General features: G+C 37.2%; 3 protein-coding genes across 3 annotated transcripts in view; 1 reads left to right on the top strand and 2 right to left on the bottom strand.

Moving 5' to 3' along the window:
* Window positions 1-4,225, bottom strand: part of LOC145483873 (RNA polymerase II-associated protein 1-like) — a 48,862-nt gene extending 44,637 nt beyond the window's left edge. The window contains exons 1-6 of the mRNA XM_081462430.1: window positions 4,008-4,225; window positions 3,030-3,121; window positions 2,030-2,081; window positions 1,421-1,461; window positions 1,153-1,245; window positions 632-968 (exon numbers count right to left, since the gene is read on the bottom strand). Of these exons, the coding sequence (XP_081318556.1) occupies window positions 632-968; window positions 1,153-1,245; window positions 1,421-1,461; window positions 2,030-2,081; window positions 3,030-3,121; window positions 4,008-4,206 (814 nt within the window). The 5' untranslated portion in view covers window positions 4,207-4,225. The remainder of the gene's footprint in view (window positions 1-631; window positions 969-1,152; window positions 1,246-1,420; window positions 1,462-2,029; window positions 2,082-3,029; window positions 3,122-4,007) is intronic.
* Window positions 4,226-4,306: 81 nt separating this feature from the next.
* Window positions 4,307-12,154, top strand: LOC145483892 (adenylyltransferase and sulfurtransferase MOCS3-like). Its single transcript, XM_081462452.1, has 14 exons — window positions 4,307-4,416; window positions 4,715-4,862; window positions 5,352-5,444; window positions 5,896-6,016; window positions 7,140-7,214; window positions 8,369-8,410; window positions 8,916-8,991; window positions 9,118-9,226; window positions 9,332-9,394; window positions 9,563-9,726; window positions 10,100-10,147; window positions 10,361-10,460; window positions 10,915-11,016; window positions 11,248-12,154. The coding sequence occupies exons 1-14, from the start codon at window positions 4,330-4,332 to the stop codon at window positions 11,484-11,486; spliced, it is 1,467 nt and encodes a 488-aa protein (XP_081318578.1). The 5' UTR covers window positions 4,307-4,329; the 3' UTR covers window positions 11,487-12,154.
* LOC145483891 (src kinase-associated phosphoprotein 2-like) lies at window positions 11,970-14,920 on the bottom strand. Its single transcript, XM_081462451.1, has 2 exons — window positions 14,663-14,920; window positions 11,970-14,002 (listed from the first exon to the last, which is right to left on the bottom strand). The coding sequence occupies exons 1-2, from the start codon at window positions 14,828-14,830 to the stop codon at window positions 13,784-13,786; spliced, it is 387 nt and encodes a 128-aa protein (XP_081318577.1). The 5' UTR covers window positions 14,831-14,920; the 3' UTR covers window positions 11,970-13,783.
* Window positions 14,921-14,926: the final 6 nt, after the last annotated feature.

Genomic DNA, 14,926 nt, shown 5'->3' with positions numbered 1-14,926 from the left:
GAAAAGTCTCTGGATAGGCTTGAGCAAACAGCAAATGAGTACAACTGGAAAGGACAGTCAATTGATACATTTCGTCTTTGCAGCTTGCAAAGAAAGTCATGTCTGATCTGATAGCATGTGGCTAGTGGATTTTGCAGTCAGGCTGGTTGATTCTATACTTCACTTTCTATTCATTCCTTAAATTACATGTATTATTTATGATTATTTAAACCCTTACTATCCTTCCCTTGTGAAGTATTTTTGAGGACAAAATTTGAGAAAATTCAAATTAGAGAAGAATCATAAGAGATTGAATTATAGTTTTAAAATTTGCCTTTTAATTAAATCATTGTGTGAGTGGGAAAATTTTTTCGGAGTTCAGTACAGTGGAACCCCATTAATCAAGTTAGCCACAGGCAATAAAAGCTGGCTGTATTGACAGAGTACCTGTATAATGGGGTTCTTTAAATCAGAAAATGACTTAGCTTTTGTTCAGACCAGAATAAAGTAGCTGTAATGACAAGGTGGCGTATTAACATGGAGGACGCAAGGCAAGGTTCCATTATGATAAAATCTAATTAAAGCTTGCCTAAAGGACAAGCAGGTAAACTGATTTTCTCTGTACCCTGCTTTGGTGCGAATAACTACTTACCAAGTGAAGCTTTAATCCGAGCTTGCTCCTCCAAAATTTCTTCTTGTGTCATGGATTCCAGCCTAGCTACATTCTCATTATGGATTTCTTCTACCTCTTTGTTTAATAAGATTTTCTTGCCTGCATGTTGAACTAATCCCTCTCCAGAAATTAGAGATGGCTTTGAAAATTGTGTTGTCCTTGAATCCGGTTTGATAACTTCATACTTATCTTCTTCGCACTGTAATTCAAGATTCAGATGTTTTGGGACACCAAACATAACAGCGCCTGAAGCAGCAAACTGCTGAGCAAATAAACTCTTTCTACCTTTAGAATTGGTTCCTTTTGATGAGAATGCCTGTTAATAAAAAAAAGCTGACAGTTATGGCTACTTTAAACTGGTTCTATATGAGATCTGCCACGCAATATTGATTATCTGATGAAAGGAACACACTGGAGTGGATTTTAAAAAAAAACTCTTTTCAACCATCCATTCAGGAGACAAGCTGCAAATAGATTTACACCTGTAAATCCAGCCCTACCTGCTCATCAATGTTTCCACGATGGAGAGCCATTGGAAATCCATGTTCAGATATATCAGGGTTCAAAACAGCTCTGTGGGGAATTTCTCTTTCCTATAGAATTTAAAATGAATTTAAAGAATGGACATACATTGTAAGTTGTAGAACAACAGAAGGGTAAAAGTTGATACAGATCTACACGTGCACATGTGTAAAGTCTGACGATAATAATACTAATAATAAATAAGTTAGTAATAATAAAAACAAAAATGAACTTTAACACACTGACCTTAATTTGAGAGAGCACTGAGGTAACATGCTTGTCATGAACTAGAATATAAAAAGATACAACTAGTTATAATATCATGGCATTATTTTTCAAATATTGGATGAAAATCAAATCCCCAGTAACAGTTTTTGTGGCAAACAGTTCTTACTAATAATATTCTGTTCTACAATTTAGAAAATAGCCCAGAGAAAATACATGCGCTGATTGGTTTAAAATCATGTTTCATAACTTGACAAAAACACTGAATTAGCACAAGCTGTTTATGTAATGATGGCATGAGCAAAGAGAATTTACATCTTCATGATAAAAGTAAACAATTTTTTTTTTGGCATGAAATTTTCTTAACAAAATAGGAAACATGTTCTCTGTGTTTCTATCATGTTATAGACTGAAACACTCGCAGAACTTTGAGGGAACTTGAAAAAGTGGTGGAAATACTCCCCTGTCAGCTTCTATTTCCACAGCATTTCTAGTTCTCCCAAACTTCCTCTTGACTGTGTTTCTATAACTTGACAGAAACAGTGTACACGTTTTAGATATTTCTTAACCACTAAGTATAGAGTACAGGATAATGAGCGATTTAAGTTATCTGTCATAGAAAAAACCTACTGTCAAGTAGCTCTGCATAGTCTATATCTTCTTCATTTCCTTGTTCTTTATTCTTTCAACAAAAAGAAAACAAATCTGTTGTCAGTCTGCAGTATTGTTTTGTTCGTAATCTTTTCTATGATCAAATGAAAAACTTGAGAAGTTATGAATCAGGAAGTCAATTTGTTGTTCCAGAAACATTTGTCTCCTTTCTGTGAGAAAGGTTTTGGTTTGAAAGGGTGGGGAATGGTCCTTCAAACACCATGGGTCTCACAAAATTTTCATCGAATTTTACAGGTCTCGTAGTCTCATTTTTCAGTGGTTATGTAAATCTCACAGTCTTGATTTTCAAGGCTAAGAAAGACTCAAAGTCCCAATTTTTTTAATAAATGATGTCTGAACATTGTAGAACCTGAATGTCTCAAGCTCGCATTAAAAACACTTTGCAGTCTCGCTCTTGCAATTGAAGAAGTCAAGATGTCTTGGGCTTGCAAAGAAGAACACTAGTCTCGCCTTATCACAAAGTCTTGCATTCACCTTTCACCATCCTGTTTGAAACCCTTTAACACCCTTATAAAAACAAATTAATGCTGCTAACATAACTAATAAGAAGATTGCTTTACCCTGGACCTTGTTCAAGGACAACAGTTCATGACAAACTAAGATAAACCATACATGTTAAAAAAAAACAACAACAAACAGTGGGTGCATACTGCATGTCAGAGAGTTCTTCCTAATCTCTGATCAAAGAGCCTTTAATGCCAGACTCCAAAAAAAAAAACGACAAAATGGTGTTGAATTACAGTCAGTTTTACATAAAACAATCATTGGATTTGGTTTATACAAGATAGCAAAATTATCCAGATTTGGTTTGTGCTATTTATCTCAGGCCTCGGCAGATGACAAAGACCTTGACCTTAATAAATCTTGCTATCATTTTCAACCTTATCCAACTTAAAGACAATATTATTATAGTAGATAATGTCATTAATCAGTGCTATACTGGATGTGCTATACCTACATGTGCATTTTGATGTCTAGTTTTAAATCTTGATTTCTTTTTGGGAGGGAGTCCTGAATCTAATCTGCTGGATGGTTGTACTGCTGGGAGCCCTATATCAAGGTGAAAGATAATTTTAATACACACAATGGAACCCCAATATATATAAAAAACTTCTCAAGAATGAATTCTCTAGCATAATGAACAATAATTATTCATCAGTCTAACCAAAGCCATTAACATTAAAGTGAGTATGGAACAAAATCCTGGGGTGCTTTCCAATGGACCAAAACTCCTGGTTTGCTTTTCTGGAAGTTTGAATGGAAGAGCATTTTTCATAATTTCCAGAAAAGAGGACTACCTCAGGAGCTATACCCAATTTTTTGCCACAATTTCACAATGCAGGGCTAAAAGTGGAAATAAGGGATGAGGGGTATTGCCATTACCATTACTGTAAGCTAACTGTAAACAGTCTAACCTGAGCATTATATTTCAGGCTAACCAGTCGGGAGTGCTGTTCAGGTTCACCAGCACAAGAGTGTTATGACTTCAGTCTCAATATACTTCTCACTAGTTAGTGTACCCCTCACCCCCATTTTTTCACCCTCCAACCCAAGGTCACCAATAAGTTGCAGCATGGTGCTTTTTAGCCAATTCTTGACACATTTGTCTATTAACTTAATTGGATCATGTGTACTAAAGGCATCTGCAGTCGGGTGCTTAATCAACCCTCGACTGACATCTCAATCAACACTTGATCGACATCCCCATCTTTACCACAATTGCAGCTGACACTCGGTCAGCACTCAATCAACGTCTCAATCAACACTCAATCAACAGTCATTCGACATTCGATCAACAGTCGGTCGATAGTCAATCGACAGTAAGTCAATAATCAGCTGAGTCTTGACAGAGTCATATGTAGCAATCGACACTTAATGACATGTCTGCTTAACTTTACAATGTTCCATAGCAGTTCATAAAAGCTTCAAAACCTACCGTCTAAAGTAACAACATCTCTGTCTACTCGAGTCGTACAAGGTGAATCTCTCTTGTCACCTGCACACGACGATCGAGGTTCTTCGCGTGTGTTCGACCGAACCACGGTGGCTGATGGGTTTAAACGACCTGCGATAAATTGCTCTTGGAAACGAAGCAAATCGCCTTCAGTTTCTTTAGCTTCGGGCCTAGAAAACATGGTAGATGTGTATTAAAGATGGAGGTAAATTTTGCAGCCATCCGCCATTTTCTTTCGTTCGTGAAGCTTGGTAACCATACCAGTCATAGATGGAAGGTGAATGGGTACTAACCTAGTGACAAAATGGCGGACGAGTTGGAAATTTTGCGGCAAGAGATTGAACGAAAATCTTTGGAACTTGAATCAATGAAAATACTATTGGCACGAAAGGTAGGTTCTCTGAACGCGTCCGAAGGTATAGAAATATTGATATGATGAATCAATGGTATCCTTTCGAGTAGATTCACATATCCTTTAAGCTGCTTTTAACAATTTGCTGTTCCAAAATTTGCGAATCATGTGAGCTAATTTGTCTTTTAGTTGCTTTTCACACGTCACACACTAATTTTTGCCCTCATCACATGCCACGCATAAGCTCTGCGACTCTCTTTTGCTTAACACAACCTCAGCAGCATCTCAGTCCTAATCAAGATGCATCGCCACAACGAGAACTGTCTTGCTTTTACAGGAAAAAGAACAAAGATCCGCAGAGGCCTCTATCTTAACATCGTCACATTCCTCAAGTTTCGTGGCACCAGAAAAAAAGGAAAGACTTAATAATGATGACATTTTACGCTACAGCAGGCAACTGATCTTACCAGAGATTGGTGTAAAGGGTAAGTTGTTTGAAACAAAATGGGCTTGGTTAACCATGATACGTAAGTTGAAGTTAGCAAGTTAGACCAATTTATGAATAGAGTCCATATATACGGAATCTTTGTATAAATCTACCAGCATTCTATCACGAATGCCATTCTATGATTGGCTGCACTGCACACTATCTATTCTGATGTACACAGTGAGTAGCCTAGCTGTGTGCAGTTGTTAACAAAATGAGAGCTGCTTCTTTGCATTATCTAAGTGTCGGTGAAGACGATTTAGTTAAGGTTTTGAATGACAAGTAGATTTGTACTAAAACAATTAGATTAAGAGCTTGGGATTTCTATGTGTGATAGGTGACAAGGACACGGCCCTAGTCAACTATCTCAGTATAGAAATTAATCTTGAGCTCATAATCTAATTGCTAATAATAACCACAGCTGATCACTTCAAGTTTAGCACATTTGTGATTTACTGATGTTGTATACTCATGACGTGTCCCACAGGACAGATAAAATTGTGTAATGCTTCAATCCTGATTATTGGTGCTGGTGGTCTTGGGTGTCCTGCAGCACAGTATCTGGCAGCTGCTGGAGTAGGTATGCAACTACCGGTATATAGTATATAAAAAGATTGGAATAGACAGAGTCCCATAGATGTTTCATTAAAATAGTTAACTCTTAGGTAACCTAGTAGATGTGAACACTTGAATCAGATATCTTGCTTAAGTTGCAAATTAGACAACATAACTTTTGTTTCAAGTGAATATATGAAAGATCATATATTGGAACTGCAGAGAAAGATACAAAGACTTGATTGATCATCACAGTTATATAGACAACTTATAAGCAGTTATGAAATTAAAGACTGAAAAAAAAAAATTCAGGCTTGAATGAGTATCGATACATGTGTACCCCTGGTATTGCAGAGGTCGTGGGTTCAAATCCTGTTCAAGCCTGAATTTCTTTTTTCACAACCACTCCAGTTGTGTATATAACTGTGATGATCAATCATGTGTTCAGAGTTTTTTTTGTTTGTTTTTTCTCTCAGGATGTATAGGTATTGTAGATTATGATACAGTTGAGATGAGTAATCTTCACAGACAAGTTCTTCATACAGAAAGCAGAGTAAACATATCCAAAGCAGAATCAATAAAAATGCACTTGAATCAGTGAGTGACTTTCTTTGTACTTGAGTCATTTTGCATTTCATATTTTCAGTTTATTCTGAAAATATGACAAGAAAGTAACCTTTACCAGGAGTAACCCTGCAAGAAAGGTGATGTTTTGAAGCATACCTCTCAAACTCAATTCAATAAATTTAAACAAAGGAAATCATGACTACAAAGCCTGGTTTTCATATGTCGGGAAAATCCTAGACGGTCTGGGTTTCTGCTGTTTCCCGACCGTCCCAGATTTTGCTGACTAATGAAAACTCGAAATTGTAGATATCCCCGATTGTCTGGGATGAACGGGGACAAATCTGGAGAATCGGGAGCGTTTCTATTTCCCCGACGCGTCCCAGATTTCTGCAATGGTTGATGATCATTCCCAACAAATGAAAACTCAAATTTGTACCGTTGGGGACATCGGCATCCATCAGCGATGGATTTCGCTCATTACCAATCCCCTAAATTGCTGGGTTCTAGTCCCCCTATCACAAATAAACGTAGCGTCTCTCGAAAACATGAGAGATGGCTATCTAAATCTGGGACAGACCTCCGGCGAATATGCGATATATTGGCAAAATCTGGGATGGTCAGCAGAAAGTAAAATCTCCGATCGTCTGGGATTTTCTTGACATATGAAAACCAGGCTTTAAGGTGTTTGGATATCTGATCTTAGTTAGCATAGAATTTTAGGATTTTATTTCTCCATTTTCTCCTTAGTTTTACGGTTTCAATTGAGAGGATATCTCAAACACTCAAGACAGTTTTTGACCACATTACCAAACACCTTGAAGTTTGTCAAAAATACTCCACTGTGCATTGTATTTGCAACTCTCTTCTCAGTGTTTGAAATGTGGTTAAACGTGGTCTTTCATGTTTGATATCTTACAAAATAATAATTAATTGTCTGTGACTGGATATTAGTGCCTCACGGTTCATGTAAACCATCCCCAAAAGAACGATTGCCTTTTTACCACCTAATTTGTTATGCTCACCACAATCTTCAAATATCAAAACTTTCTCTAAGCTTGGTAAATGATTAGCTAAGGTCTAATAACATGATCTGTCATTTGATGAGGTTAATTTCTTTAACTAGGCTTATTTATTTTTTTATATTTTTGGTTAGGTTGAATTCCTCTGTTGTGTGCATACCATACTCCATACAGCTTACAAGCAGCAATGCTTTAGAAATAATTGAAAAATATCCTTTGTCATCCTGTTGCTATTCTAAAAGAGTTAACTTATGCCTGAAGTCACATAATTTGTTGAATCTTGTCAATGTATAGTTCCAGAAAATATCCATACCTCCCCCACAGAAGGGATTTTTTCTAACACCTCCCCACCACTCTGGAAATTCCAGTTAAGCTTCATACATTTCTTTAAATTTTTTGGTCTTCCAGAACCCCCCACCCCCCAGGAAATTCCAATCCCTTCTGAGGGGGGTGTATGGATATTTTCTGGAACTGCACAATGTTTGAAAGTGACCAATTATTGGCTGCAGTCACATCTGGGCTACTAACTAAGACAAGGATAACTATAGTTAGCTATTTCGGTAATTTGTGACTGCTTCTCTGTTCACTTTAAGTATAGTTATACCCAAGCAGGGTTCATGGGTTAGCCTTAAGTTTACAAACAAACAACCAATCAGAATGTGACAATTCTTTTCACACGTGCGAGATGAGCATATATAAATATGCAAAAAAAAAAACAAACGTGAAGCGAGGGGAAAACCAAAAACAACAAACAAAAAATTTCCATACAACAAGTTAGCAACATGTGTAGCCTTCAAGCTTTTGTGCAGCCATCTTTGTATTTGCTGCGATGAATTCCAGACCTTCCTCGCAGGGCCATCACAAACTTCTTTTAATTCTGACGTCATCCATAGGCTAATTAGAACTAACTGTAGTTAACTGCGTGGTGTGATCACAACATCGACCAAAAGCACTAACAACAATTAGGTATGATGTCACGTAACTTGACACTAACTCAAGTTAAACTTTAGTTAGGTCGTAGATGTGATCGCAGCCATCATTTCCATTGACAACCAGTGAAATATATCATGGGTCACACTTAGTTACCCGAACCACCCATAGCAAGAAATCCTACAATGTAGTTACAGGGGCCATTGTTCATTCATTTGGTTTTCCTAAAGTTTCTGACATGCAAATGGACTAGCATTGCATCCATGGGGAGCACATAGCAATACACCTAGATACTTCATGCTATGGCAGGCAACTGCTGAAGCCCTGGTTGCTGCATGAGGCATTGTTAATGGCTTATGAACAAATTCTGTCATTAAATTAATATAAGAAAAGTTCACATAATATACATTTTTGTGATCCTTAATATTCAAACATATGATATTGTGTTAGATGCGACAGACAATGTGGCTACAAGGTAAATTAGACTGCATGGTTACTTTCCATAACATTGGTGTTCAATTATGTAACTAATTTTTAGTGCAGTAATACATATGGCAGGTCTTCATGGCTCTTGATTCAGAGGTTGTAAGCCTGACCTCTGTTTCTACATGCTGTGTTCTTGAGTTGGGGAAAACACTTACTTACCAAACTTTACCAGGGCTCACGAAAAGTACCATGCACTCGTCTTGGACGAGTATATGTGTAGATTTTTGTGTGGGGTAAGTAACTTTTCATGTCCACTCACCCGACGGACAGAGGCCCAGAAAAGTCATTTGCCAATCAAGTCATAAAAAAGGGAAACAAAAACAAGCATGCGACTTGTCTGAAGGACAAGGTCTGATTACCCAGGATAAACTGTTAATAGTTAGGTTGTAAACATATATGTAGCAGTAAATGTTTGAAGGTATCGTTGATGATATTCAAAAGTTTCAACAACAAACTATCAAGCTAACCAATGCTGCATCTCTGTAATTTAATAGGTATCTCTTGAATGATGCCTGTGTCTTGGCTCAGAAGCCTTTGGTGTCTGGCAGTGCTTTGAGATTTGAAGGACAGGTATCACAAATAAATTGAAAATATTGAATTCCATCAATTAGTTTTTTGGGGGATTCATTACACCTGAATAAAAATTGCACTACATGTATCTCTTAGTCAAACCTACATTCATTTATCTATTTTTAGCTCACTGTGTACAACCACGATGGGGGTCCATGTTACCGCTGTTTATTCTCAAGTCCTCCTCTGCCAGAATCTGTTGGTAACTGTTCAGATACTGGAGTCCTGGGACCAGGTACTGTCAGAGCTAATTGAATACATTAACAAATGTTTGTTAGTTAATAAAAGTATTCCACAGTTGTAAATAACATGGTGTTTTATTGTCATTCAATGCGTGAAGTCCCAGGAGTTATTGGAACACTGCAAGCTTTGGAAGCAATTAAAATTGTTGTTGGAGTCAATTGTATCCTTTTGGAAAAACATAGTACTATTAGAAGAATATTTCAATGAATTAACTTCTAACTTTAAGAGTACAGTTTGGACTATTAACTATTAAAATTATTTCAGACAATAAGGTTGTTATCTTCTGTGCATTTCACCCTTAACTGTGTCATCTTTACAAAACACGCAGCATCCTATTCTCAGAAAATGCTTATTTACGATGCACTGGATGGCAGATTCCTGTCAATCAAATTACGCCCAAAACAGAGAAACTGCTGTGCTTGTGGAGACAATCCATCAATAAACAAGCTTCTGGATTACGAGCTCTTCTGTGGGGCATCAGCTACAGATAAGGTTGGAAGTCATTTGAATAAAAAATATCGGTACATTTCACCACTCCTGAGCAGTCCTTCCCCAGGTGTGCTATTTTATTTAGTCTCTAACTCAATTAGAGTAGAAATGGTATAAGCGCGCATCTTCTATCAATGTCGCCTGGGTTCCATACCAGTCTGGTGTCATACACGTATGTGGGTTGAATTTGTTGTTGGTTCCTGCCTTGCCCCAAGGGTTTTTCTCTGGGTTCTCCACTTTTCCTCCCTCCACAAAAACCAACATCTCCAAATTCCAATTCGACCAGGATAGAGGACCTGCATGAAAACCAGGTAAGGCTGATGTGGCTTCCTCTCTAAATATTGTTAGTAATATTTATTTTCTTTCCTTTCTGCAGACTCCTTCTTTGAAAATTCTACCCAAACAACAAAGGATTTCTGTTCAGGCAAGTATAAAACTCTGCACAAAATTGTGGACATTCATATAGTACACCAAAAGACTGAAATTAATGCCTTGAATTCAACCCTGTGTTCTGTAAACTTATACTCTGTGATCTTTTGTATTTCAGTGTTAAGTGAAAAAAGTCGGTTATCCCACGATGTGCTACCATTACGCATGTCAGTACTAACCGGCCAGTGGTATCATTCTTTTTCCTCAGGAATATAAACAGGTTATGGACCAGCACAGCCCTCATATTCTCCTGGATGTGAGGGAACCTGTTGAGCTAGAAATTTGTTCTCTTCCGACTGAATCACTGAGTATCCTTTAGCTTCAAGTATTTTCATTTTTTAGTCACAGAATAGTTATGAAAATCCTAACAAGAAGACTGGGAAGTCTGCAAAATTGATACCTGACTTTCTTACACAACTAAATTAGTTCAGAGGGCCAATTATATCTAAATTCAACCAATCAGATTGCTCCATTGCCAGTCCAAGATGCTATTAGTATTGGACTGGGCACTGGCCAAATGATACTGCAAGATCACTCTTGAAGATTTTTGGGTAGTTTCAGTCATGTAATTAAATATCTTATTAACAAGCTTACTCGGGATATACTGGTAGAATATTGGCCCCCAATCTTCCTGTCCCAGTACGGCCCTCATGCTTGGTTAGTGAGATACATGAATAGACATCTAAGATCTGTCCATTGGCTATTTATGCTGTACCAGATTATAAGGCAGCAGAAGTTTTCCTTAATTGAAATCATTGTAAGATATTCCACTGAGAATTCTCCATTCCTCCGACCAACAAAACACACTGAAAGAGGCAATTATCAATCTGGCTAAGAAAGAGACAAACTCATCAACAGTTAATGGTGAGTGAAATGTTGATTAAATCTTCAACTATACCCTTCCAAAAGGAGGTGTTTTTGGTTTGAAACCACAAACCTTACTTTTGTTAAAAAATTTGCCTTTGAAATCCTTCTCTCACTTTGAATTTCCAGAGGTCTTCCTTGAGGAGGGTTTGTCTGTTTTCTGGAGCTCCATTTTCGAACTCAAAGTCAGAAGAACATTTTAAAAGATTCATCTGTCATTTCTCTTTACAGTATATATACTTTGCAAGCAAGGAAATGATTCTCAAAAGGCTGTGAAGTTGTTAAGAGAAACACTGTGCAGAAATACTGATGTACTGTTGCAGTTCAACAATAGAGATACACTACTCCAAACAGAAAGCAAACGAGATGTACAAGATGAGAACATTCTTTGTGATGTTGTAGTTAAAGACATTGCTGGTGGACTTTATGCCTGGGCTAACCATATAGATAAAAACTTTCCTGTGTACTAATACACAGGCTTTGACAACATACAGCCTACTTTTTAAACCTGACATCTCTGTTAATTTCTCTGCTGCAGATCTTTCAAAAGCAACATTGTAGGAAAGAATTCAGTGTTGTATCTTGTGTTGTCCATTACCTTCTCATTACCTCAGGGACAGAGGCAGACCATTGCCTCCAAAACAATATACAATATGCATGGATAGTTTGTGAGTTTACCAATAATTATTATGTTAAACCATCAAATAAGGAGTATTGTTTCACTGGTACTTTTGCAGATGACAAGCAAGGCTAAGACAAACAATTACTGCCGTTGTGATAGGAACTTAGTCAAAAATTATCCTGATAAAATCCAGAACTTTAACTTGTGATTCCCCCCTCCCTCCCCAGACACCCCTCCCTGGCAACTTCCAGTGATCTCATTAAGGTGGATGTGGATATTTCCCATAACCGTATATTGCTTTATCTAGTACATTTCAGTGACTCACAGAGAATTAATAAAAACAATAATTGTTTATTAATAATAATTACTAACCTGCGATCAAGATAGTTACATATCTTTATTATACTTATTTATGTAATATGTGTTCATCTTAGTTTATATCTTAATTCTTTACAAAACTTTTTCTTCCTGCATGTAAACAGAGATGGCATCAAAAACATGGTGAAATAAATAAAAGCATGCAGCATTTAATGAAATGGCTAAAATAACACTGTAAATAGATCGAAAATGGTGAACATTTAATGTTACGCTTTTGATAAAATATATCTAAATTTGATCACTTAGTGACCAGGCATACATTGTGTAATTAACTTATTTTCTTAATATAAATGGTACAAATGAAATGTGCAGTCTAAAGTCATATGTCAATTGCAAATCCTTCTTATCAATCTTCGCTAACACTGTAGTTGCTATTTAAATTCATTTTGATCTTAAACCAGTGCTGTCAATGCGTTAAACATAGAGCTAGGTTGTTACAACTCTGGCTGCCAGGTTGTAAATGGAGGATATGAACTCTCTGCAAAGCTGTTTTTGTGCAAACACATACACACTACAAATTTTGGCTCCTCGGATGTTAGTAACATAAATTACATGTATCTGGAATATAGAGGTCTGGAAAAAACACATCAGCTAAAAGTGATCTTTGCAGTTGTCATTGAAAAATCAATGTGTGCAGTTGTAAAGACTAGTCACTCAGGAAAACTCAGAGGCATAACAGGGAGTCAATCCTGATTAACATAATTTAATACCAGAGCAGGATGAAGTTAAGGGGACCTAGAGAATCTGATCCTACCACTGCATTGGCAAATGCTGATGCACCTTGTCAATGCAATGCAAAGCCAATGTATCTTACATGTTGCGCGTAAAAACAGTGGCTGATGCACCGCATGTTGTTTGACTGTCAGTCAACTGTCAGCTCACATGAGCACTGAGCCTGATGCACTGGCTCATATGCAGACGAGATTAGAGTCTTAACCTTTACTGTAGTATGCTGGTTGATAAGAGATTTTTACTCTGACTGCTAACATTGCCTTGAATTCAGACATGCAAAAAATACTTTACACCTGCTTTGAGTGTTACATGTATAGGTGACACCTATTGACATGCTAGGTAACCTGGCTTACATCAAAAATGTACGCACAGCGGACTTCTTTACTGTGAAGTCAAACTTGAATGTTAGTGATGAAAGCTGGATTTATTTGACATCAAGCTAAGGTTAGGAGTATCGACAAGTCATTCCAGGAGAAATGAATCCGCTGTTTTGAATATTTACATCTTGCGAATATTAAAAGCAGCAGTGGCCCAATTCTACCACTGTTGAGAGCCAATAGACTACACTAAAATCATTTGAATTATCCTGTAAATCGAGAAACATGCAAAGTCCACAATTTTCTTCAGCCATTTGAGGTCAGTAATTATCATTTACTCATCATTTCTTCCACTAGTAACTGGAAAAATTGCCAGTTTCACAGTTACATGGTCTTTCAGTTGTTTACATAGCATGTCGAAAAATGGCATGTCAAAAGATAGTAGAAAGATGTTGCCTATGCACCTACCTGTAACACTGAAAGTGGGTGTAACCTGAAACTGGGTTTACTTATTAGTGAATAAAAAGCTGATAAATAATCCATATTGTCTTTTGTTGAATATGAACAACACAGTCCCAGATTCTCACTGGATATTTGAAGCTGCAATCAAACGACGAATGTTCAGCATACTCTGTACACAATACATCATCAAGTCTCACTTGATTTCTTTCTTTCAGCTGACACCTAATTCTTTTGAAATGTTTACAGCTAATTCCTCTTACTGTATTGTACAAGCTTGGGAACCATCGGTCATATTTCCGGAGGCCTTTGCAAAGCATATAGCTTGCATCCATTCCTGCTGGTCTTGCTCACTCTCCGCACAAAAGAAGTAGACACGTTTTGCCCCTCTTGGTTTTATCCTGAATGCAAACTGTTTTTTGTCAATGCTGCAATCAGACATTTCACATCCCTCTAGGGAAACTACTTTATGTTGGTCCTGAAAACCATAAGTGATAAAAATAGCAAAATAAAGCAATTCAAATTAAATTTTACATTTTAAAGCAAGGATTAAGTATTACATCCAAAGGCATGTGCATGTTCTGATTGACTAAAACGCAGGAGTTTTATTAGTGTTGGTCCCAGAGAACTGGTCTAATCAAACTTCATTTACAATCTTTATCTTTATACAATACGAACGTCCTCGGCATACCCATAATATGGCCACTCGACTGTGTATATTTGTATTTAATCAACAAAACAATTTAGGTATCAAAACAAACAAATCAGTGCATGGACAAATCACTCATAATTTTTTTAACAATTTCCTATATTTTGAAAAGTCAATCTCCCATCCAGCTACAACTGTCTTGGCCTGTCCAGTGGTCCTGGAGACAGGTATAGACAAGAGTAACTCTCCGGTCTGGGAGTTTTGACTTGTTCAATGAACAAGTATAAAGATTATAAATATTGATCAGAGAAACCCCCACATTAACATGAGTCAGCCATAGAACAAGGATAAAATACCGTAGAGGTTAATAGGTACGCATTAAAGCAGTCGAAATCTCGTACAAAGTAAGTCTTAAACTAATTGTTGACAAAAAAAGGGATCAAAATCAAACATTGATCAAAGCTTCCAAAAGCTTCTAGCTTACTGTACCTCAGCCGTTGTGCCGTAAGACAAATCACTTTTCTTAAGACAGCACCAACGTTTATCCCAGCGTTTGGAGAGGCGACTACGTTTTGATAGCCAGCCCTGTTTGTTGATTGTATCACTCACTGAACTCCCTTCACTCTGTTTATCGACATTTGGCCCGCTTTCCGCCATCTTTAATTCGTTTGGGACGTTTGTGAAGCATTATGGGTATTTTGAGCACAAAACAAGATGGCGGACGCTTTGCACGACCTTTGAACGTAAACTTTG

This window comes from Orbicella franksi, chromosome 4 (genome assembly GCF_964199315.1).
Source record: "Orbicella franksi chromosome 4, jaOrbFran1.1, whole genome shotgun sequence".
Lineage (NCBI taxonomy): Eukaryota > Metazoa > Cnidaria > Anthozoa > Scleractinia > Merulinidae > Orbicella > Orbicella franksi.
This window is presented reverse-complemented; position numbering and strand designations above follow the sequence as displayed.

What these genes read in the sequence shown, in the direction of transcription:
- LOC145483892 (XM_081462452.1), top strand. Translation starts at nt 4,330, where the DNA reads ATGGCGGACGAGTTGGAAATTTTGCGGCAAGAGATTGAACGAAAATCT. An exon ending in TACTGGAGTCCTGGGACCAG is followed by an intron (nt 9,227 to 9,331) that starts GTACTGTCAGAG and finishes CAATGCGTGAAG; the next exon opens with TCCCAGGAGTTATTGGAACA. An exon ending in AAACTCATCAACAGTTAATG is followed by an intron (nt 11,017 to 11,247) that starts GTGAGTGAAATG and finishes TTCTCTTTACAG; the next exon opens with TATATATACTTTGCAAGCAA.
- LOC145483891 (XM_081462451.1), bottom strand. Translation starts at nt 14,830, where the DNA reads ATGGCGGAAAGCGGGCCAAATGTCGATAAACAGAGTGAAGGGAGTTCA. An exon ending in CTTACGGCACAACGGCTGAG is followed by an intron (nt 14,003 to 14,662) that starts GTACAGTAAGCT and finishes TATGGTTTTCAG; the next exon opens with GACCAACATAAAGTAGTTTC.